The sequence below is a fragment of the Pseudophryne corroboree genome, chromosome 3, assembly GCF_028390025.1.
Source record: "Pseudophryne corroboree isolate aPseCor3 chromosome 3, aPseCor3.hap2, whole genome shotgun sequence".
In the NCBI taxonomy this organism is placed as follows: domain Eukaryota; kingdom Metazoa; phylum Chordata; class Amphibia; order Anura; family Myobatrachidae; genus Pseudophryne; species Pseudophryne corroboree.
The window spans coordinates 732,682,829-732,705,630 of record NC_086446.1 but is presented as its reverse complement, the minus strand read 5'-3'; the positions used below and the strand labels follow the sequence as shown (position 1 = coordinate 732,705,630).

Below are 22,802 nucleotides of genomic sequence, written 5' to 3'. Positions count from 1 at the left end.
TTGACGTCACAAACACACCCAGCGTTCGGCCAGACACTCCTCCGTTTCTCCAGCCACTCCCGCGTTTTTCCCAGAAACGGTAGCGTTTTTTCGCACACACCCATAAAACGGCCTGTTTCCGCCCAGAAACACCCACTTCCTGTCAATCACATTACGATCACCAGAACGAAGAAAAAACCTCGTAATGCCGTGAGTAAAATACCTAACTGCATAGCAAATTTACTTGCCGCAGTCGCACTGCGGACATTGCGCATGCGCATTAGCGACTAATCGCTCCGTTGCGAGAAAAAAATAACGAGCGATCAACTCGGAATGACCCCCATAGTGTATATAAAGTGCTCAGTTGTGTCTCTGGTTCCTAGTAAATTGGTAGGGTGCAGTCTTATTAATGTATTGTTGAATTCCACAAATTGGCAGCGTCAGATCATGCTGAAATGTTTAAGCAGCCACAACAGTAGGTAAACCTACATTTATGGAGATAAGAAACATAAATATAACGTTTGATGGTAGATAAGAACCTCTGGGTCCATCTAGTCTGCTCTTTTTCATTTATCCTTTTGGTAACTTCAACCCTATTTGTACCTTAGGTCTTTGTAGGTGATATTCTTTTATGTCAATCCCAAGCGTGTTTACATTGCTCTACTGTATTAGCCTCAACCACCTCTGATGGGAGGCTATTCCATTTGCCCACTACCCTTTCTGTGAAGTAATGTTTCCTCAAATTTCCCCTGAACCCCCCCTCCCCCTCCAGTCTCAGTGCATGTCCTCGTGTTCTAATTCTTCTCTTCCTTTGAAGAATGTCTTCTTCCTGGACTTGAAAAAACCCTTGATATATTTGAAAGTTCCTATCATGTCCCCCCTTTCCTTTCTCTTCTACCACCTATACATGTTAATATCATTTAGTCTTTCTGGGTATGTTTTGTGATGTGGGCCATGCAACATTTTAGTTGCCCTTCTTTGTACAGTCTCTAATGTATTAATATTCTTCTGAATGGTCTCCAGGACTGGACACTGTATTCTAGATATGGCTGTACTAATGACCTATACAGTGGTATTATTACTTCTTTCTTCCTACTACTCCTCTCCCTATGCAAACAAGCATCTGACTTGCTTTCCTCATTGCTATGCCTGTCTTCAAGTCATCTGGAATGGTGACTCCTAGATCCCTTTCCTCCTCTGTAGTTTCTATGATAGTCCCCTTGATACTGTATTTAGCCTTTGGGTTTTTGAGGCCCAAGTGCATGATTTTACATTTTTTTTTCTTTTTTTTTACATTAAACTGTAATTGCCATGTTCTTGCCCAGTCCTCTAGTCTACCTGAATCCTCAATCATTTTTTTTTTTATGTTAGTGCGCTGATGTTTTATTTATTTATTTATTTATTAACAGTTTCTTATATAGCGCAGCATATTCCGTTGCGCTTTACAATTAGAACAACAGTAATAGAACAAAACTGGGTAAAAACAGACAGACATAGAGGTAGGAAGGCCCTGCTCGCAAGCTTACAATCTATAGGGAAATAGGCATAGATACACAAGGATAGATGCTACCTATTGCATAATGGTCCACCAGATTGCTAGGTTCTTAATGGGTTGTATGATGATACCCCACAAAGTTATCCAAGTGTCAGGAGGGTGTGAGACTAAAGAAAGACAAGATATGTGATGTTATGAATACTCTACAGAGGATGTAATTAGATAGGGAAGCACTGAAGGTTATGTGGGTGGGTCTGGAATTTGATAGGCTTGTCTGAAGAGGTGAGTTTTCAGGGAACATTTAAAGGTTTGGAGACTAGAGGTGAGTCTTACTGTGCGTGGGAGGGCATTCCACAGAGTGGGTGAAGCCCGGATAAAGTCCTGTAATTTTGAGTGTGAACAAGTAATGCGTGTGGATGAGAGACGTAGATCTTGTGCAGAGCGGAGAGGTCGGGTAGGGAGATATTTTGAGATGAGTGAAGAGATGTATGTTGGTGCAGTTTGGTTAATAGCCTTGTATGTGAGTAAAAGTATTTTATATTTAATACGGTAGAATACCGGTAACCAATGGAGGGACTTACACAGCGGATCTGCAGACGATGAACGTCTGGCGAGGAAGATTAGCCTCGCAGCTGCATTCAAAATGGATTGTAGTGGTGAGAGCCTATGTTTGGGAAGACCGGTCAGGAGACTATTACAATAATCAATGCGGGAGATAATGAGAGCATGGATTAGAGTTTTTGCTGTGTCTTGTGTAAGATAAGGGCGTATTTTGGATATGTTTCTTAGATGTATGTAACATGATCTTGAGACAGATTGAATGTGGGTAACAAAGGACAGTTCAGAGTCAAGAATGACACCTAGGCAGCGAGCTAGTGGGGTAGGGGTGATTGCAGAGTTCTCAACAGTGATAGAGATATCAGGTTGGAAACTACTATTGGCCGGTGGAAATATAATTAATTCTGTTTTGGAAATATTAAGTTTGAGGTGGCGAGATGTCATCCAAGATGAAATGGCAGAAAGGCATTCAGTGACACGGCCCAATACAGATGGTGACAAATCAGGGGAGGATAGGTAGATTTGAGTATCATCCGCATACAGATGGTACTGAAATCCGAAAGAGTTGATTAGTTTGCCAAGAGATGTGGTATAGATAGAGAAAAGCAGAGGACCTAGGACTGAGCCTTGCGGTACTCCAACTGAGAGAGGTAGCGAAGTAGAGGTGGAATCAGAGAAACGAACACTGAAAGAGCGATTAGATAGGTAGGATGAGAACCAAGAAAGGGCTGTGTCCTGAATACCTAGGGATTGTAGTGTTTGTATGAGAAGAGAGTGGTCAACAGTGTCAAAAGCAGCAGAGAGATCAAGGAGAATAAGGAGAGAGAAATGTCCTTTAGATTTAGCAGTGACCAAATCATTCACTACCTTAGTCAGTGCTGTCTCTGTGGAGTGTTGGGCACGAAATCCTGACTGAAGTGGGTCCAGTAGGCTGTGTGAGTTAAGAAAGTGTGTGAGGCGAGTGTAGGCAAGTCTCTCCAGTAGCTTGGAGGGGCATGGGAGCTGAGAGATGGGACGGTAGTTAGAGAGAGAGTTCGGGTCAGAGTTTTGTTTTTTCAGAATGGGAGTAATCACTGCATGCTTGTATAGAGAAGGAAAGATACCAGTAGACAGGGAGAGATTACAGATTTTCGTTAAGGTTGGGATGAGCACAGTAGACAGAGCTTTACTAATTTGTGAGGGTATAGAGTCAAGGGGAGAGGTATTAGAGTAGGCAGATGAAAAGAGTGCAGATACTTCATCTTCATTTGTAGGATCAAAGGAAGAGAAGGTGTTAGAGGGTTCAGGCAGGGAATTGAGCAGGTCACTTGCTGTGGAAGAGCATACCATTTCATTTCGGATCTTGTCCTTGAAATAGGAAGCAAGATCTTGCGCACTGACAGTGGCTGGTGGGTTAGGTGAGGGAGGGACAAGAAGTGATTTAAATGTATTAAAAAGTCGCTTGGGGTTAGAGGCTTGAGCAGAGATGAGAGATTGAAAATATGTTTGTTTGGCAGTGTCCAGAGCAGTACGATAAGAGTGGTAGGTGGTCTTATATGTGAGAAAGTCACTTGAACTACGAGATTTACGCCACTGGCGTTCAACTTTTCTTGAGAGTTTTTGTAAGTTTCTAGTGTATTTAGAGTGCCACGATTGACATCTAAGTCTACGTGGAGTGTGATGGGTAGCTGGAGCCACTTCGTCAAGTGCTGTTACTAGAGTTTGGTTAAGGTGTGACACAGCAGTCTCTGGAGAGGTGAATGTAGAAATTGGTGAAAGCAGTGGTTGCAGAGAGGTAGATAGTTGTTGAAAATTAATAGCGTTAATATTTCTGCGGGTAAGAGGTGTCCTTGTAGACTTTAGGGACATGGAGTTTGAAGTAATGGAGGAGAGCATGCATGTGATAAGGTTGTGATCTGAGAGAGGGAAAGGAGTGTTAGTGAGTTCAGAAACAGAGCATAGTCCGGTGAATACAAGATCAAGGCAGTGGCCCTCCTGATGAGTAGGGGAGTCAGTCCATTGGGAGAGGCCAAGAGAGGAGGTTAGAGAAAGTAGTTTAGAGGCATGGGGAGATTGTGGACTGTCAATAGAGAGATTGAAATCACCCATAATGATGGTGGAGATGTCAGAGGATAGAAAGTGAGGGAGCCATGCAGAAAAATCTTCCAGAAACTTTTTGGGTTGCCCAGGTGGGCGATAGATAGCTGCAACACGCAGAGAGAAAGGGGTGAAAATCCTAATAGAGTGTACTTCAAAGGATGTAAATGTGAGTGAGGGAACAGGTGGTAAAACAATGTGCGTGTAACATTTGGATAGTAATATTCCAACACCCCCTCCTTTGAGGTTACCAGGCCTGGGGGTGTGTGTGAAGTGGAGGCCACCATGTGACAGTGCTGCAGGGGAGGCAGTGTCTGATTGTGTGAGCCAGGTTTCTGTTATAGCCAGCATATTGAATTTTTTTGCTATGAAAAGGTCATGAATAGCTGTTAATTTGTTGCAAACAGAGCGTGCATTCCATAAAGCACATTTTAGTGACTTGGAGGTAGATGGGAGACAAGTGATGTTGATAAGGTTTGTTGATTTTATATTCTGTTGTGAATCAGCTGAATGTGAGCGTGGTATGTGGATGGGACCTGGATTTGGGGATATGTCACCAGCTAGTAGAAGCAGAAGAAGAGAGAGATAGGTATAGTTAGGGGAGGTGTGTGATAGTTTCTCATGGTGACAGGTAGAGGATGTGACAGTTAGTGTACATAGATAGGTTAAAAGCTCATGAGTGTTAATAAGAGGGGAGTTAACATGTACAGTAGTCCAGCATGCTTAGCAATATCTGGCATATCCAGTTGTTCAACTGTTTTTTTTAACTGTTCGGATAACACACTTATTAATTCCACACTTAATAAATTCCAGCAAGCTACCCCCAGCAAGCTGACCCCTTAACTGTCTCTAAGGAAATACTGTCTCTGATTAGAAACAGGCCTACCTCTGAACATTTGGTCACCTGATTGAAATGCTAATTGATCAAACAAATTGCACAGGGTGGGTCAACAGACTAAAACTACTCTAGCTATTCACAATAAATTCAATCACATACATAGGAAATTACAAGAATATCCAGGCATATCTGGCAGCATGAGGGGCATATCTGGCAGCATGAGGGCATATCTGGCACTGTGGGGCATATCTGGCAGCATGAGGGCATATCTGGCAGCATGAGGGCATATCTGGCACATCTGGCACTGGGGCATATGTGGCAGCATGAGGGGCATATCTGACAGCATGAGGGCATATCTAGCACATCTGGCACTGTAGGGCATATTTGGCAGCATGAGGGCATATCTGGCACATCTGGCACTGTGGGGCATATCTGGCACTGTGGGGCATATCTGGCACTGTGGGGGCATATCTGGCAGTATGAGGGCATATCTGGCACTGTGGGGGCATATCTGGCAGTATGAGGGCATATCTGGCACTGAGGGCTGTGTACGGCTAGAGCTGCATTTCCCACCCTAGGCTTATACTCGAGTCAATAAGTTTTCCCAGGTTTTTGTGGTAGAATTAGGTGCCTCGTCTTATATTCGGGTCGACTTATACTCGAGTATATACGGTAATAAATAATGACATCCACATATATGACACAAAATATGTAAGATTAGAAAATAAATGTAACTGAACATTATTGTACTCAAAGCGCACACTCCTTTACATACCAACCCTTCCCCCATTCTCTTTGTACTTTACTTACATTAGGACTCCTTTCCTCTTCATTTCATTTTAGGGGGAGATGGACTAAGCAGTGAAAAGAGTAGAGAAGTGAGCCAGTGCAGAAGTTGCCCATGGCAACCAATCAGTTGCTCTGTATAATTTTATAGTATGCAAATTCTAGATGTTATTTCAGTACTGATTGGTTGCCATGGGCAACTTCTCTACTAGGTCACTTCTCCACTCTTTTCACTGCTTAGTACATCTCCCCTTTAGTCCCTCATCCTACTGATTCTGCGTCTGCCAGCTCCCGACTTCTCTATGTGCATGCTTGCTTACTCTCCAGGAACGGCTGGGAGGCTGCCGAATCTGGGGTGTTCCTCCTGGCCGCCTGGAAGAGCATTGAAGTCACCTGGTCCTGCAGCAGGTCCTCCCGGCGCCACCCACTTCCCGAGTAAAGCGGGAATTCCAACAATGCTAACCGAGCTGAAATGCGTTATCATAGCCACGCCCCCCCCTCCCCCCCACCACACACACTTTACAGTGCCGGTAATCTCTGCATTGTATAGCAAGGGGCAGGGCCACAGTGACGCGGTCACATGGCTCACCCCGTACCACCCACCCATGCCACACCTGCCATGCCCCTGGCAGATTTAACATGTGCAGAGAGAGTGTTAGATTTGGGTGTGGTGTGTTCAATCTGCAATCTAATTTGCAGTGTAAAAATAAAGCAGCCAGTATTTACCCTGCACAGAAATAAAATAACCCACCTAAATCTAACTCTTTCTGCACATGTTATATCTGCCTCCCCTGCAGTGCACATGGTTTTGCCCAACTGCTAACAAAATTCCTGCTGCGATCAACTTGGAATTACCCCCATGATTGCTAATTGATATCAATGTAACCAGTTTCGCTCTTTTTTGCATTCCCCAATCATCACTAGAATGTAAAATTTACCTCTTTGCTTACTTGGCGATGTTTCTCTGGACAATCTCTGGGGATACTGAAGCAGATGGCCGAGAACTGCATCACTGTGTCCCACCCCTTGTGTCATCAAGCCTCTGGATAGTCCACTTCACTGGCGAAGAGAGCAAGATCCTGGGCTACCCATACAGGATCTGCATGAGCTCCCCAAAATTTGTCAGTCTGGCAGAAAGTTTGGGAGATAGATAATCATCCAGTTATGTGTCGTCACCCCACCTCCCCCTTCCCCAAACTGGAGACTGCACATGACCTGTAATCTGGAGTGCCCTTCGTTACGCTCCCCTTTTTGCTATAGGTTACCTTACCATAGCATTCTCTGGTGTATAAGTATGGCACTTGACCATGACTTGCCTACTCTCCAGAATGCTTGGGAGGCTCCTGAATTAATTTAGTTCTACCACACTCCCAAGAAGCAAGATCAACATAAAGGATCCTGAAGTGGGTGGTCTGAAAGCTTGTTGATACAGTTTGCTCCACCCTTGCTGCAGGATGTTGCTATTCACAGCATTGCACAGTGGGTTCTGGGCATAATGATGCATATTGCATCACCACTCATTTGCTTTTGTTATTTATTTATTACTGACATCACAGTTTGGAAGAGGGTTCAGCCAGGCTGCTTCAACCTCAGGCGCCATTGCTCTGCACTCAGGAGAGCAGAGCGAAGGCCTTATCTGAACATGTGTGCAGAGCATGCTTAGTACAGCCCTGACTTGGTTTTCACGGAATACTGGTTAGAGGACTCCACTCTTATGAGGCCCTTAGGAATTCACTGTTTTACATGCGGATGATCCATAGCTGGACCCAACTTTCTCCACAGTGGCCTCATCCTTTGCAGTTTTGCCACTATTAGAGGTATCTGGATGATAGGTCGACAGTCAATACTGTAGGTTGACACCATATGGTCAACTTGGTCAAAGGGTCGACATGTTCATTTGGTTGACATGACAATGGTCCACACAACATAAGGTTGACACCAAGTTTTTTTTTATTTTTCCCCCCAGTCTTTTCATACTTTACCATCCACGTGGACTACAATTGAGAAAGGTAACCTGTGCCGAGGGCTGCGGTAGTGGCGTGAGGCACCTTGCAAGGGAAAGTGGTGCACTTAATTGGGGTTTCGTGCTGAAACCTACAATTTGACTCTCAAAAAAACATAAAACAAAAACTTGTGTTGACCTGTTCATGTGTTGGCCATTTTCGTGTCAATCTTTTGATTGTAACGACCTTTTTCATATGTCGACCTTGTGCATCTCAGCCATTTTGGGTCAACCTTTTTACTGTTGACCTTTTGAACCACACCCCTATTAGCCTGTTTTTGCACAGTGTAGTATGAGTAAGATTACATGGGATGGGAGAACAAGATGTCCATGTCTGTGAAAGTCTGTATTGTCCTGAGGGAGGAGCTGTAGAGACCAGGCACGGTTAAGGAGGACTCAACCTAAGCTCCGCGTCTTGTAGCTTATCTCTCTCAGCTCTCCTCTTCCAGACTCTGATGTTTTTTTATTCTTCTTATGTACCACGCTGTTCTTTGGGGGTAATTCCAAGTTGATCGCAGCAGGATTTTTTTTAGCTGTTGGGCAAAACCATGTGCACTGCAGGTGGGGCAGATATAACATGTGCAGATAGAGTTAGATTTGGGTGGGTTATTTTGTTTCTGTGCAGGGTAAATACTGCCTGCTTTATATTTATACTGCAATTTAGATTGCAGGTTGAACTCACCACACCCAAATCTATCTCTCTGCACATGTTATATCTGCCCCCCCTGCAGTGCACATGGTTTTGCCCAACTGCTAAAGAAAATCCTGCTGCGATCAACTTGGAATTACCCCCTTTGTTCCCCGCCGGAGTAGACTGCTCTGTTCAGTGCTAAAACACACAGGCTTGCTGATGCAGAGATGGAAATAAATTGTGCGTATGTTGCTTTGAAGAAGCATTGAAAAAATTATATATTCACTGTACGCAGAGTTGTAAGCTTCTTGCATTGAGACCGCCCCTATATTTACACATGGTTAGTCATTATGGACTGGCAACTTCTTTCTCTAAGTGGATGGGACAAGGTTTGGATAGAGCCAGGTTGACCACATACAATTGTGTCTGTTTGAAGGAATATCATGTGCAGGACCTCAACCCCTGATAAAAATTACAAACTGACAGTGATAATTGGTAGTTGCTTTTGTTTCGCTGAATGCTTTCAAATCCCATGTATTCATTTGTTAGAGTGTGATCATCATTACTACCACTGTGTAGCCACATCTGGCCTAAACGAAACGCATTTACTACTGTACACTCTTTAGAAGTAAATGTCCCTTTTGTTTATGAAGCCTTATATCCTTTTATTTTAGAAGCAAATTGGGTCTGATTCTAAATTGTACTCTGCCTGTATTTATACTATAGCCAGTAAGAGACATAAGTGAGATTTCTAAGCACACATCCTCCCACCTTATGGTAAGACACCTGTCTCTTCTTGTTGGCAATTGCTCTCTGGTCACTCTGTTCTAGTGCAGTGTTGAACACTTAGCTCCATGCACACAGCAAACTGATTAGGAGAAGCTGTAACTTCCTCCAGCTTACTGACACTATTTCTACCGATCAGCCCATGGCTGCTGTTTTAGTATCCAAAAATAAGCCACCTGTGCTTCTAACCAGTCATAAGTTCTAACCAATCATAAGCTTTGTTTTGGCCAGCTATGAGTCAGGCTCCAGCTGCAACCTCACTACTATGATTGTACTTATAACCGAAGACCTTCCGATATATAGATAGTTATAGAGGGTCATGCAGATACAATCCAGTTTATCATGATATTTTGGCCATTGTTGGCACGATTGCTTTGGTGTTTATAAGGAATATTCCATCTTATGATATCTGAGTAGGCCGTGTGGCAGCTTCCACTCCTAACTGCTGGAGATGGAGAGAAATATAGGGCGGGATGTAATGAACTCAAGAGTCCGGCGGCTGTGCGGGATGCCGGCCGAACTATGACTTTTTTTTTTACGTTTTCTTCATGTGTCTCGCTGACCTTGATCTGAATCGGGTATATTCAGCTTGTGGTTGTGCAGCTGCTGGGAAGTAGAGACACAGGACAATCTGGGATTTCTAATTCCACAATAGCTGAAGTTCCATAATTGCACAAGCATGCTCTGCGTGATCAGGTTGTTTTATTGTAATTGTTTGCTTTATTCTTTACATACTGTATGCTTATTAGAAGTGCCGTTCATTTAGGGAGAAGGATTTGTATGCGCTCTGCGTATTTTGATTGCATACATATAGACAATAATAGAAAAACAAGGCCATCGCCTCTCCACTTTTGGAAGTACTAATCCTGATAGTCTGCAGCCAAGTAATAGATAGAAGGGGGTCACAGTACATAATCTACTCACCGATTTACGGCGAAGTTTCAAGTTCTGGTTTTAAGCACTATCTGCAGGTGGCGATGGAAATAACTTCTTCCAGCATAAGCGTCTTCCAGTATTCCATTAGTTTTTTTTTGAAGATCAAAGTGGGCCCCATGTGAACCGGATAATTAGCTGACATTTGGCATTCAGCTAAAATATAGAAACGTGCGGTTCGGTTCTCCATAAATCTGAAGCCACCCAAATTATGTGGCTCCGAACCAGACTAAAACCCGGTGCAGATCTCCTGGGGAGATCTGATCCGAACGGGGTCTCTGTTCCCGTGGTTCAGAATAAGGATTTTATATCCAAATTTCAGGTTTTGGATTGATTTTTGATCTCTTTATTGATTTCTCTTACGTCCTAGAGGATGCTGAGGACTCCAAAAGGACCATGGGGTATAGACGGATTCGCAGGAGCTTGGGCACACTATAAAGACTTAAACTGGGTGTGAACTGGCTCCTCCCTCTATGCCCCTCCTCCAGACCTCAGTTAGACTTTGTGCCCAGGAGTGAATGGACACACACTAGGGGAGCGCTCCTGAGTTTCTCTGAAAGACTTTATGTTAGGTTTTTTATTTTCAGGTAGACCTGCTGGCTACAGGCTCCCTGCAGCGTGGGACTGAGGGGAGAGAAGCAGGACCTACTTCTTCTTAGTTCAAAGGCTCTGCTTCTCAGCTACTGGACACTATTAGCTCCAGAGGGTTCGATCATTTGGTTCGCCTAGCTGCTTGTTCCCGGAGCCGCGCCGTCACCCCCCTCACAGAAGCCAGAAGAAAGAAGCCAGGTGAGTATTAGAAGGCAGAAGACTTCAGTGACGGCAGAAGACTTCAGTAATGGAGGTACAGCGGTCGCGCTGCGCTCCATGCTCCCACACACCAACGGCACTCACAGGGTGCAGGGCGCTGGGGGGGGGAGCGCCCTGGGTGGCAGGTTACTGTTGTTTTAATAAGACTGGCTTTGAAAACATTTTCGGTGCCTGGGCACCGTGTCTCATTCCTCCGCCAGCATGTTTTAGCGCGCTACGCGCCATTGATCCCCCGCCGCCGGCTTACACGGGTGCAGGGCGCTGGGAGTGTGCGCCCTGGGCAGCAAGTTACAGTTTTTGTTATGGCCCGAAATGCTTTACATTGGCGATGCCGGGGCTCCGTGTCCTGGACCCCCGGCAGCACGTTATAGCGCACTGCGCGCCATTTCTCCCCCGCCGTCGGCTTCCATGGGTGCAGGGCGCCGGGGGGGGGGGGGGGTGCGCCTTGGGCAGCATATATATATATATATATTATGTACGGTTTATTGATGGTCCCCGGGAGCCACATGCGATACCGCCAGTCATAGCAGCGGTCGCGCGCCGGTGCTCCCACACACCAACGTTTTACTTGGGTGCAGGGCGCAGGGGGGTGGCGCCCTGAACGGCAGTTTCAGATGGTATATAGTGTATTTACACTATATACGAGTCCCAGCCTGCATATTTAAGATAAAGGGCTAGAGCACGCCGAGGGGGGCGGGGCTTAGCCCTCACACACACTGGGGTCAGCGCCATTTTTTCTCTGTCCCCGCCAAAGGGGGGGCACAGGTTTTTTTTTGGTGTTATTTGGACTTTTATAACACTAGTTAATTCAGAGATGGTATGAACTCATGCTTGTGTGTATTTTATGTGTGCTCCCTGTCAGTTATACCCACTTTAGTTCACTTGTGTGGACAGGCGTGAGTGTTCTGTCATAAACACCTATGGGGTTCACTGTCGGCATCGCCGACGTATGTGGGTATTTGATCAGGTCGGTAGTGGTATGCTTGTGAAAAGTAAATACTATATGGGAGGCGCAGTAGTATGTGGGTGGCCCTATCGGCACCAACTTTTTCACTGGGTGTAAATAGGTATACTTCCCTCGGTCCCCTTGGGGTCGCAAAAATACAATTTTGCCTAGTTACTAATCCCTGCTGTCGACGAATACTAGGGTTTTCTGTCGACTATATTGTTTCTTGGTAGATCCACAACTGGGGCTTTTCAGTACATGGTTATACACGTTCAGAACACATTCATGTCACGGGGGACCCGAAGGCCCCGGGCAATCCGTTTATATGTATGTTGTGTATATATATAATTAGGATATGTGTGTATATGTGTATTACAATATGTATATTCATATTAGGATTTATAATGAATACTGAAGTAAGAGTATTCCTTCTCATGTGCTGGTCGCTCTGTTGATAAAGCTCTAGGTCGGTCGTGACTCACACCCTCTCCAGACGTCCGAGGGTTTATTCTTTTCCCGCCATGGATAGAATACTGTGAGGGTCAACGCCTGGTCGACACGGGGCCCTATCTCAAAGGATCGTATACAGGAAAGCTAAGTGATTTTATATTTCTATGCTGTGGGCTTATTTACATTGCATGCACATGAGGGAGTGTTTCTTTCGGTAAGACATCAGATAAATTTGCCCTAAAGAGACAGGGGAGGTTCCTCAAGTTGGTTCTTCTTTATAACATTGCGGCAGGCTGCCGTACGTATACAAGAAGTGTGGCCGGGGAATGCTGAGGCTGACTCCGAGAATTACTGGACTTTTTCCCTGGGACGGTGTCCCGCTGTTTGGGGGGATGGCTCAGTTCAGTCAATCGGGGGATATTCCTGGTAAGTCTAACTTCGGGAGTTAGTTTCCCTCACAGCGATTGGTGACGCCTTCTTTTGTGGGATGCAGTCATTTTAATCGGTTAAATTCAGTTCTTTTTTCCTTTTCTGTACAGCCTGTGGAAGGAGAAAAGGTAAGAGTTCTGCAGCCTTATTAGGTTCGCAGAAGAGGATGTCGGTTCTGTTTTGCCACATACACCGCATGTCGCGGAGTCTATATGGCGGGTCCCTGCTCCGGTGAGCAGTCAGTTACTACTTCCACTTAGTCTGGGAATAGACTAGGACCGGCGAGTTATTTATGGATTCCAAAGGGGGACATTCTGGAGTTACAGATGTTTCACCTCTCTGATTTTCTATTGGATATTGCCGTTGCCCTTCTGGCAGGGGAGGTAGTACATGACGCCATACAGAGCTGCGCCAGGTTCGGGAATTGTCCTCCTGTCCCGGTTAAAAAAAAAAAAAGTTTACCTGCGTTGTTCTACGCATTCACATTATCTGGAGGGGAAGCCAGGATTGTCTTTGCTTTTTCACTGGAGTGATAGTAGTATGATGGCTTTCTTTCAATAGTAAGAGCCATTGTTATTCTGTACTGAGATGTTCGCCTGATTGAGGCGAGGTCAAGAAAAAAGTGGTGCAAATCGGGTTTTCTCTCTGACTGTTCTTCAACACACGGAAGGGCTGTTGTCCCCAACGACCCAGATGTCGGAGGTGGTGTCAGGGTTGATACGGAACGGTGGAGGCTCTGTGTTTTCCGGTGGGAAGAAGTCGGATCAGATTGGCAGTGCCACTTCATCAGTGTGCTTCGTTGTTGAAGAAGTTGGGTGCGGCCTGGGAGGCCTTTTTTGGTGAGCAGGTCGAAGGCCAGAATGGTTTCACGGTAACTGTTGGGAATGTGGTCCGTGTTTCACCGGCACAGGAACCGGAATATATTTCTAATGGCCAGGATATCCCTTCAGAGGTCTCTGCTCACTTCTCACCTCCTGGAGGGACGAAGGTTTGGGATCCAGGATTAGATCCTGGTGTACATGTATGCAGATCTCTGAGGCTGGGGAGCAGTCCTTACATGGGAATGTTTCCAGAGGAAAAGGTCAAGCTGGGTAGCTTGTCTACAATAAGTTTCTTGAATTAAGAGTTGTTGCAATGAACATATTCTTCGGGATCTACCCGTGTTAATTCTGTCAGATGTTTTGACAGCTGTGGCGTATGTAAGTTGCTAGGACGGAACAAGAAGTAAAGCGGCGACGGCAAAGCTGAAATAGTTTTCTGCTGGGTGGAAAGACTGGTTAACGTTATATTAGCAGTCTTCGTTCCGGATATTAATGACTGAGAAATAAATTTCATCTACAGACGCGCTCTCCATCCGGGAGAAATACTGTCGTCATCAAGAAGTTTCACAGAAGTGACAAGTTTTTGAGGAATGCCTCATTTGGGCATATTGACGTCTCGCCTCAACATGTGATCTCAGGAATATGGTTCCAGGTTCAGGGACACTCAAGCTATAGCAGTGGACGCCCTCGTGACACCTTGGGTGTTTTTAGTTGGTCTATGGGTTCCATCTGTTTTCACTCTGCTGACGGCGATAAACGTAAGAGGGTCAGAGGTTCCGGCGATCCTCATTGTTCCGCTCCAGCCAAGGAGGGCTTGGTATCCTGTTCTTCAAGATTTATTCATAGAAGATCACGGGCCTCTTCCTCTAAGGGAGGAACTTTTACATTGAGATTGGGGCGTGTATCAGGACTTACCGCGGCTGCGTTTGACGGCATGGCGGTTGAACGACATATCTTAGTCCCAATGGGTATTCCCAGTGTGGTCATTTCCACCCTTCTTTAGGCTAAAAAAGAAGTATCGACAAAATCTTGCCACCGTTTTTGGCGCAAATATGTGTCTTAGTATGAATCTGAGAAGGTTCCTGTGGAAGATTTTCAGCTGTGTCTGTCTTTTCCATTCTTTGCAAGCAGGTGTGGATGCAAGCGTAAAGTTTGGCTCCGTTTTAGGGCAGTTTTGGCCTTATAAACTTGTATTGGCTACCTTTCCGGAAGTTCCGACTTTCGGGAAAGGAGTACTACACATCCAATCTCCATTTGTGTCCCAGGGGCACAGTGGGATTTTGACGTAGTATTGCGTTTGTGGTGTTTCACTGATTGGAACCTTTACTGAAGGTTGTGTTGAAATTTCTCTCTTGGAGAGTGGTCATGCTTTTGCATTTTGGCCGACCGCAAGGCGATTGTCGGAAGTAGCGGCTTTGTTTCACAAGAGCCCCTGTTCTTTTTCCGAGTGGATAGAATTAGAACTCGGTTAGTGATTCTACAGAATAGGGTCTTCAGTGTTTTTTGAAAAACCTGCCTATTTTGATGTCTGTGGTGACTAAAGCATTGGTTGATTCTACGTCATTCGATGTAGTCAGGGTTCTGAAGGTTTATGTCACCAATTGGGCTCAGTTTGGGGTAACAGAGACTCTGTTTGTTTGGTATGATCCCCGTGTGCTTGGGGCGCCTGCGTCTCTGCACTCTGTTACACGCCGGATCTGTGATATGGTTCAGCGTGCTAGTTTACGGCTGGATGGCCGTGACCGAAGTTGGGGTAGACCTATTCTATTAGGTAGATGGGCTCTTCTTGGGCGGATGCCCGAGGTATCTCAGCAGGTTGCCTTTGCCGAGCAGGCTACTTGGTCTGGTTTCAAACACCTTTGCTGAGCTCTACAAGTTTGATACCCTGGCTAATGGGGACCTCATGTTTACTCAATCGGTGCTGCAGAGTCGTCCGCACTCTCCCGCCCGTTCTGGAGCTTTGGTATAGACCCCATGGTCCTTTTGGAGTCCCCAGCATCCTCTAGGACGTAAGAGAAAATAGGATTTTAGTACCTACCGGTAAATCCTTTTCTCCTAGTCCGTAGAGGATGCTGGGCACCCGTCCCGGTTCGTACTGTGTCTGCAGGTATTGGTTTTGCTGGCACTTTGTGGTATTATCTTTCAGGCTATTGCTGACGTTGTTCATGCCTTGGCATGTGGTTTCTTATTATTGGTTGGGTTGACACACAGGTTGTGTTACATATTCTCTCAGCATGTGGCTGTATGTTTTTCATATCGTGGACTGGTATTCTGTTGAAGGCCATGTCTTGCGGTATGTTCGTGGTGTGAGCTGGTATAACACTCACTGTGTTTAACTTATAAATTCTTTCCTCGAAATGTCCATCTCTCCTGGGCACAGTTTTCTAACTGAGGTCTGGAGGAGGGGCATAGAGGGAGGAACCAGTTCACACCCAGTTTAAGTCTTTATAGTGTGCCCAAGCTCCTGCGGATCCGTCTATACCCCATGGTCCTTTTGGAGTCCCCAGCATCCTCTACGGACTAGGAGAAAAGGATTTACCGGTAGGTACTAAAATCCTATTTTCTATTAATGATTACCAATTCCGCCTCCAACCCCCCCCCCCCCTGATTTTTAACCGAACCAAAGTGAGTGTATGAGTCTTACAGTAAGGTGATTGATGCGCGTTTCACAGGCGCGCTTGCCTGTTGCATCAGAGGAGTATCAAAATGCTGGCTTAGAGTTTCTAGTGATCCTGATATATCCAATTGTAAAGCAAAATAGATTATGGTGGCACTATTTAAATAAATGCTAATAAATAAATATATATGGAAACACTGTACAACTGATCACCATCCCCTCAGAGCTATAATCTTTTATATGCTCCTGATGAAGTAGGCAAGCGAGCCCATGAAACGTGCATCGAGCTCCTTACTGCAAGTCTCATATGCTCATACAAGAAGGCAGACACTAGGGAACTAGTTCCTGGAAGGGCAATTTCCTCATATTAGCGACTACTTTTTCATCTTTGACATTGCAAGCCATTTTTACTTTTTTTTTAATTTTTACTTAAATGCAGAATGTCGGCTAAGTACCAGTTTTATATGCTTTGATCTTTAAAACAAAATGGAATATTAGAAAGAACAGAGATCAAAGCCTCGCCACAAATTGGTGATAAACCAATTTGAAAATTCATTAAACAGATACACTGTACAGTGTACGCTACATTCCTTTTCATTTAGTCTTGCTTTACCTGCACAAAAGAGTTCCTTCAGCTACCGGTTAAACCATTATAGCAACAGTAAATATACTCATGGCACAAAAGTAGCAGTTTATTAGAGGAAATCCAATTAAAAGTGATGTTGCGTTGTGACAGTACATTGCCCCTACATAGTACATTTTAGCTTTTACCCTCATAGGGTTGTGCAGGAAGATGCACAGTGTAAGGCTATAATATGTACAGAATTTGTATGTACTGCTGATTGCCCCTACATTGCGCCGGAACGTGTGATCTTTACATTGCCCCTAATTGAACTGACCCTACATAAGTTAAAATATTGTAAAGTAGCAAATTATGATCTAGAACGTAGGGGCAGATGTATTAACCTTGAGAAGGCATAAGGAAGTAATAAACCAGTGATAAGTGCAAGGTGATAAAGTCACCAGCCAATCAGCTCCAATATGTAAATGAACAGTTAGGATCTGATTGGCCGTTGCGTTTATCACCTTGCACTTATCACTGGTTTATCACTTCCTTATGCCGTCTCCAGACTTAATACAACTGCCCCTCAGTGTGTATTTCCTCAGTGAGTGAAGTTCATATCTCCTTATGTTGTAACAACTGAACGTTAATGATATGTTTTCTGTTTTTCTATTTGCAGATACTACAGTATCCCCTGGTAATGACACCTCCCAGCTTCTAACCTCCGTGCTGGTACCATTGTTTGTTTGCTTTGTTCTTATTCTTCTGGCTGGATATCTTTTAAGGTAATATCATTACAATGAAATTCAGGTTCATCAATGTCAGTCACCTGTTAGTGGTTAATTGGCTGAAATAATATTTGGACATACTTCCCTGGGCACTGTACATGTGTACAAAACTGTCCTCTGTAAAAACCACTAGCCGGAATAATGTTGCCTGGTAAGCTCTGGGCGACTTCTAACATCAAGTCACATTTCCCTTGCCAAGCATGTAAAGGCCCGTACACACTGGGCGATATATCGCGGGACTGTCGGCCAGTGTGTACGGGCGATATGTCTGTGAACGCCGTCGTTCACAGACATATCGTGTCGGCCCAGCAGCACAGCCGATGGGCAATATATCTACTGATATATTGGCGCATCGCTGTGTGTGTACGGGCGACCAGCCGGCCGCCCGTACACATGCTGTGGCAGCCGGCGGTGATTGATAGCTGAACTGAGCGGGCGTGTGTACACGCCCGCCCAGTTCATGACCTCAGTCCCCGACGGATCGGGCAGTGTGTATGCACAGCACACTGCCTGATCCGTCCATAGATATATCTGCCGATCAATTGATCTGCAGATATATCTATCAGTGTGTACCCACCTGTAGCCAGAGAAACTGGAAGAAGAAGCTCCCCAGGTGTCTCACTCCACTTTATCTCTCTCCAAGCGTCGATACATCAACCCCAGGAGTGAGTATCAGCTTGAGATTTGAGTGCAGCTTTTAGCACACAGTGCATAAACACCAGGACTCTTTTTGATCGCACATTTGATGCTTCTAGGCCACTCTCTGATTCACCAAAACCACACCCTAATGTGTTAGGCTACATCTCCACACACGTTAGCTAAACCCCTACTTAGAAACCAAATATGGTGGCACTGCCGCTAAATTAATGCAAACAGGGCACACTCAAAAAGATCATTGCAACTCTTGTTTTGCGTATGGAGTTGAACCACTGCTTGTGAAAGTTTAGACTACAGAGAGAACAGTGGTCAAGCCAGAAAAATATGTCTGGAAAAGATTGATGTACAGCAACAGTACTCTAGTAGTGTTTTCAGGCTTCCCTAATGCTCTGTATGCTCTGACAGGAGATATTTGTGTCTTCTGTGGTTCAAAGGAGAAGCTTAGGTAAGACGGCGATGGATCCTAAACTTGAAGGCCACATTCATGAATGTGAAATGTCATCAGTCCCCTGATGTTGCCCATAAAACTACAGTTGACCTATTACTACACACAGTCAAAGCAATCGTTTTGCGGGCTAGAGAGTTCATGGCACCGAGTAACTCCTCGTGCATTTATAGGCTGCGGTCCCAGGGCCTGATTGCGAGATGGACAGAAATGCAATGCCTCATGCAAGCAGCAATGTATTTCCACCTGATCTGAAGGAGGGGCATGCAGGAGACATCTCAGTAGAAGAGACATCTCCTGCATGTAGCTGCAATCCCAGCACTGCAACCAATGTTGCAAGCTGGGATCCAACGTTCTACACAGATGGGCAACCGAGCAAACTCCAGCTTACTCAGCTGACTAACGGAAGCGGGAGCTGCGAGGCTAGGAAGTCCCCTGGCTCTCCCGCTACGAGAGAATGGGGACGACACGCCCCTGTTTCTGGGAACTCAGGCCTCACCCTGCCCACCCTCTCGACTCCGCTGCCTGTCAGGTAGTGGCAGAGGGGAAATGTGGGTGATTCCTGATAATCGTGACTCTGTGAGCGGACACATACTTGCGGTCATGTCTGAATCACTGCCCCAGTAATGTCATTAGGGGGAATTCAATTGTTGTCCGCCCTGCGGTCAGTAGATGGCCTACGGAGCAAGTGGCGAACCAATTGTTGGTCTGTTTTGGGTACAAATGGCCGCCGGTGCTGACATTTCTGCTCGCAGCCGCCCATGCTGGTGAGCAGCAATGAGTGAAAACTGAACTGTTTGGGCACCCAAACGGCACTTTTTGCATGGCGCCCAGCACTTCGGTCAAGTGTAGCAGTTTTGTAAGGTTAAACCCAGCCTGCATGGCCGCGATCAGTGCAAAATAAAACCCAATTGAATTGTGCCCCGAGTTCTCCAGTCTGAGGGCCTAATTCAGACCTGATCGCAGCAGCAAAATCTTTCTATAATGGGCAAAACCATGTGCACTGCTAGTGTGGCAGATATAACATGTGCAGAGAGAGTTACATTTGGGTGGGTTATACTGTTTCTGTGCAGGGTAAATACTGGCTGGTTTATTTTTACACTGCAATTTAGATTTCAGTTTGAACACACCACACCCAAATCTAACTCTCTCTGCACATGTTACATCTGCCTCCCCTGCAGTGCTACATGGTTTTGCACATTAGAGAAAAAATATGCTGCTGCGATCAGGTCTGAATTAGGCCCTAAAGCGGGTGCGAAGAACAATGGCCCTCATTCCGAGTCGTTCGCTCGGTATTTTTCATCGCATCGCAGTGAAATTCCGCTTAGTACGCATGCGCAATATTCGCACTGCGACTGCGCCAAGTAATTTTACAATGGAGATAGTATTTTTACTCACTGCTTTTTCATCGCTCCGGCGATCGTAGTGTGATTGACAGGAAATGGGTGTTACTGGGCGGAAACAGGCCGTTTTATGGGCGTGCGGGAAAAAACGCTACCGTTTCCGGAAAAAACGCAGGAGTGGCCGGGGAAACGGAGGAGTGTCTGGGCGAACGCTGGGTGTGTTTGTGACGTCAAACCAGGAACGACAAGCACTGAACTGATCGCAGATGCCGAGTAAGTGTGGAGCTACTCTGAAACTGCTAAGTAGTTTGTAATCGCAATATTGCGAATACATCGTTCGCAATTTTAAGATGCTAAGATACACTCCCAGTAGGCGGCGGCTTAGCGTGAGCAACTCTGCTAAAATCGCCTTGCGAACGATCAACTCGGAATGAGGGCCAATGTAATTCCCCCCATTGAGTCATAGTGAACTGAATGTAGGCTTGTCCCATAAAATCATTGCCTCCACTCCACTGTGCAGATAACAGGTGCACGTTATATGCAGGTCAGTGTGATCGCCGGATGTGTGTCACATGAATGGATTTCAGCCATTCGCATAAACCAGTTTTAAACCAGTTTTGTCTAAAGTGTCCAATTTCCTGGAAAAATCACAAAACAATTGTATAACTAGTGTTAGCATGAATAAGGCAAACTAAAGAATGAAATATCATTTGTAGCTGTGACTCCTGCCAGATGTGACCAGAGCTTGTCTGGACTTTAGCACATACTCTGTACCGTTTTATTCTGCACCGTAATCATTTCAGCCATAAATAGTAACTGCGCAGTAACATGTGCAGCCGCCGTACATACTGGTATTGGTTATAGGGTCGACATGCATTAAGTCGACCAATATTGACCGACAGTGACTAGGTCAACACCTGAAGTAGGTCGACATGAACAAGGTTGACAAGGGAAAAGGTCGACCATGAGGTTATTTACTTTTCTCTGACGTCCTAAGTGGATGCTGGGACTCCGTAAGGACCATGGGGAATAGCGGCTCCGCAGGAGACTGGGCACAACTAAAAGAAAGCTTTAGACTACTGGTGTGCACTGGCTTCTCCCACTATGACCCTCCTCCAGACTTCAGTTAGAATCTTGTGCCCGGCTGAGCTGGATGCACACTAGGGGCTCTCCTGAGCTCCTAGAAAGAAAGTATATTTTAGGTTTTTTATTTTACAGTGAGATCTGCTGGCAACAGACTCACTGCAGCGAGGGACTAAGGGGAGAAGAAGCGAACCTACCTAACTGGTGGTAGCTTGGGCTTCTTAGGCTACTGGACACCATTAGCTCCAGAGGGATCGACCACAGGACCCGACCTCAATGTTCGGTCCCGGAGCCGCGCCGCCGGCCCCCTTACAGAGCCAGAAGCAAGAAGTGTTCCGGAAAATCGGCGGCAGAAGACTTCTGTCTTCAACAAGGTAGCGCACAGCACTGCAGCTGTGCGCCATTGCTCCTCATGCACACCTCACACTCTGGTCACTGATGGGTGCAGGGCGCTGGGGGGGGGGGCGCCCTGAGGGCAATATGATACACCTTGGCTGGCAAATCTACACCATATATAGTCAGGAAGGCTATATAGGTGTAAAAATACCCCTGCCAGAATTCCAGAAAAAGCGAGAGAAGTCCGCCGGAAAAGGGGCGGGGCTATCTCCCTCAGCACACTGGCGCCATTTTTCCCTCACAGCTCCGCTGGAAGGACGCTCCCTGGCTCTCCCCTGCAGTGTCAAGCTACATAAGGGTAAAAAAGAGAGGGGGGGCACTAAATTTAGGCGCAGTATATATAATATAAGCAGCTATAAGGGAAAAAACACTCATTTATAGTGGGATCCCTGTGTTATATAGCGCTCTGGTGTGTGCTGGCATACTCTCTCTCTGTCTCCCCAAAGGGCTTTGTGGGGTCCTGTCCTCTGTCAGAGCATTCCCTGTGTGTATGCGGTGTGTCGGTACGGCTGTGTCGACATGTTTGATGAGGAGGCTTATGTGGAGGCGGAGCAAATGCCGATAAATGTGATGTCACCCCCTGCGGGGTCGACACCTGAGTGGATGGTTCTGTGGAAGGAATTACGCGACAGTGTCGACTCCTTGCATAAAAGGTTTGACGACATACCAAATATGGGACAGCCGGCTTCTCAGCCTGTGCCTGCCCAGGCGTCTCAAAAGCCATCAGGGGCTCTAAAACGCCCGCTACCTCAGATGGCAGACACAGATGTCGACACGGATACTGACTCCAGTGTCGACGACGATGAGACTAATGTATCTTCCAATAGGGCCACACGTTATATGATTGAGGCAATGAAAAATGTGTTGCATATTTCTGATGTTACCCCGGGTACCACAAAAAAGGGTATTATGTTTGGAGAGAAAAAAACTACCAGTTGTTTTTCCTCCATCTGAGGAATTAAATGAAGTGTGTGAAGAAGCGTGGGCTTCCCCCGATAAGAAACTGGTAATTTCTAAGAGGTTACTAATGGCGTACCCTTTCCCGCCAGAGGATAGGTCACGTTGGGAAACATCCCCTAGGGTGGATAAAGCGCTCACACGCTTGTCAAAGAAGGTGGCACTACCGTCTCCGGATACGGCCGCCCTGAAGGAATCTGCTGATAGAAAGCAGGAGGCTATCCTGAAGTCTATATATACACACACAGGTGTTATACTGAGACCAGCTATTGCTTCAGCATGGATGTGCAGTGCTGCAGCTGCGTGGTCAGATTCCCTGTCGGAAAATATTGATACCCTAGACAGGGACACTATATTGCTAACCGTAGAGCATATTAAAGACGCACTCTTATGCATGAGGGAGGCACAGAGGGA

General features: G+C 45.8%; 1 protein-coding gene across 1 annotated transcript in view; it reads left to right on the top strand.

The window, feature by feature from the left end:
* PTPRE (protein tyrosine phosphatase receptor type E) overlaps positions 1-22,802 on the top strand; it is a 297,445-nt gene that overhangs the window by 139,091 nt on the left and 135,552 nt on the right. The window contains exon 3 of the mRNA XM_063962220.1: positions 17,399-17,504. Coding sequence (XP_063818290.1) covers positions 17,399-17,504 — 106 coding nt within the window. The remainder of the gene's footprint in view (positions 1-17,398; positions 17,505-22,802) is intronic.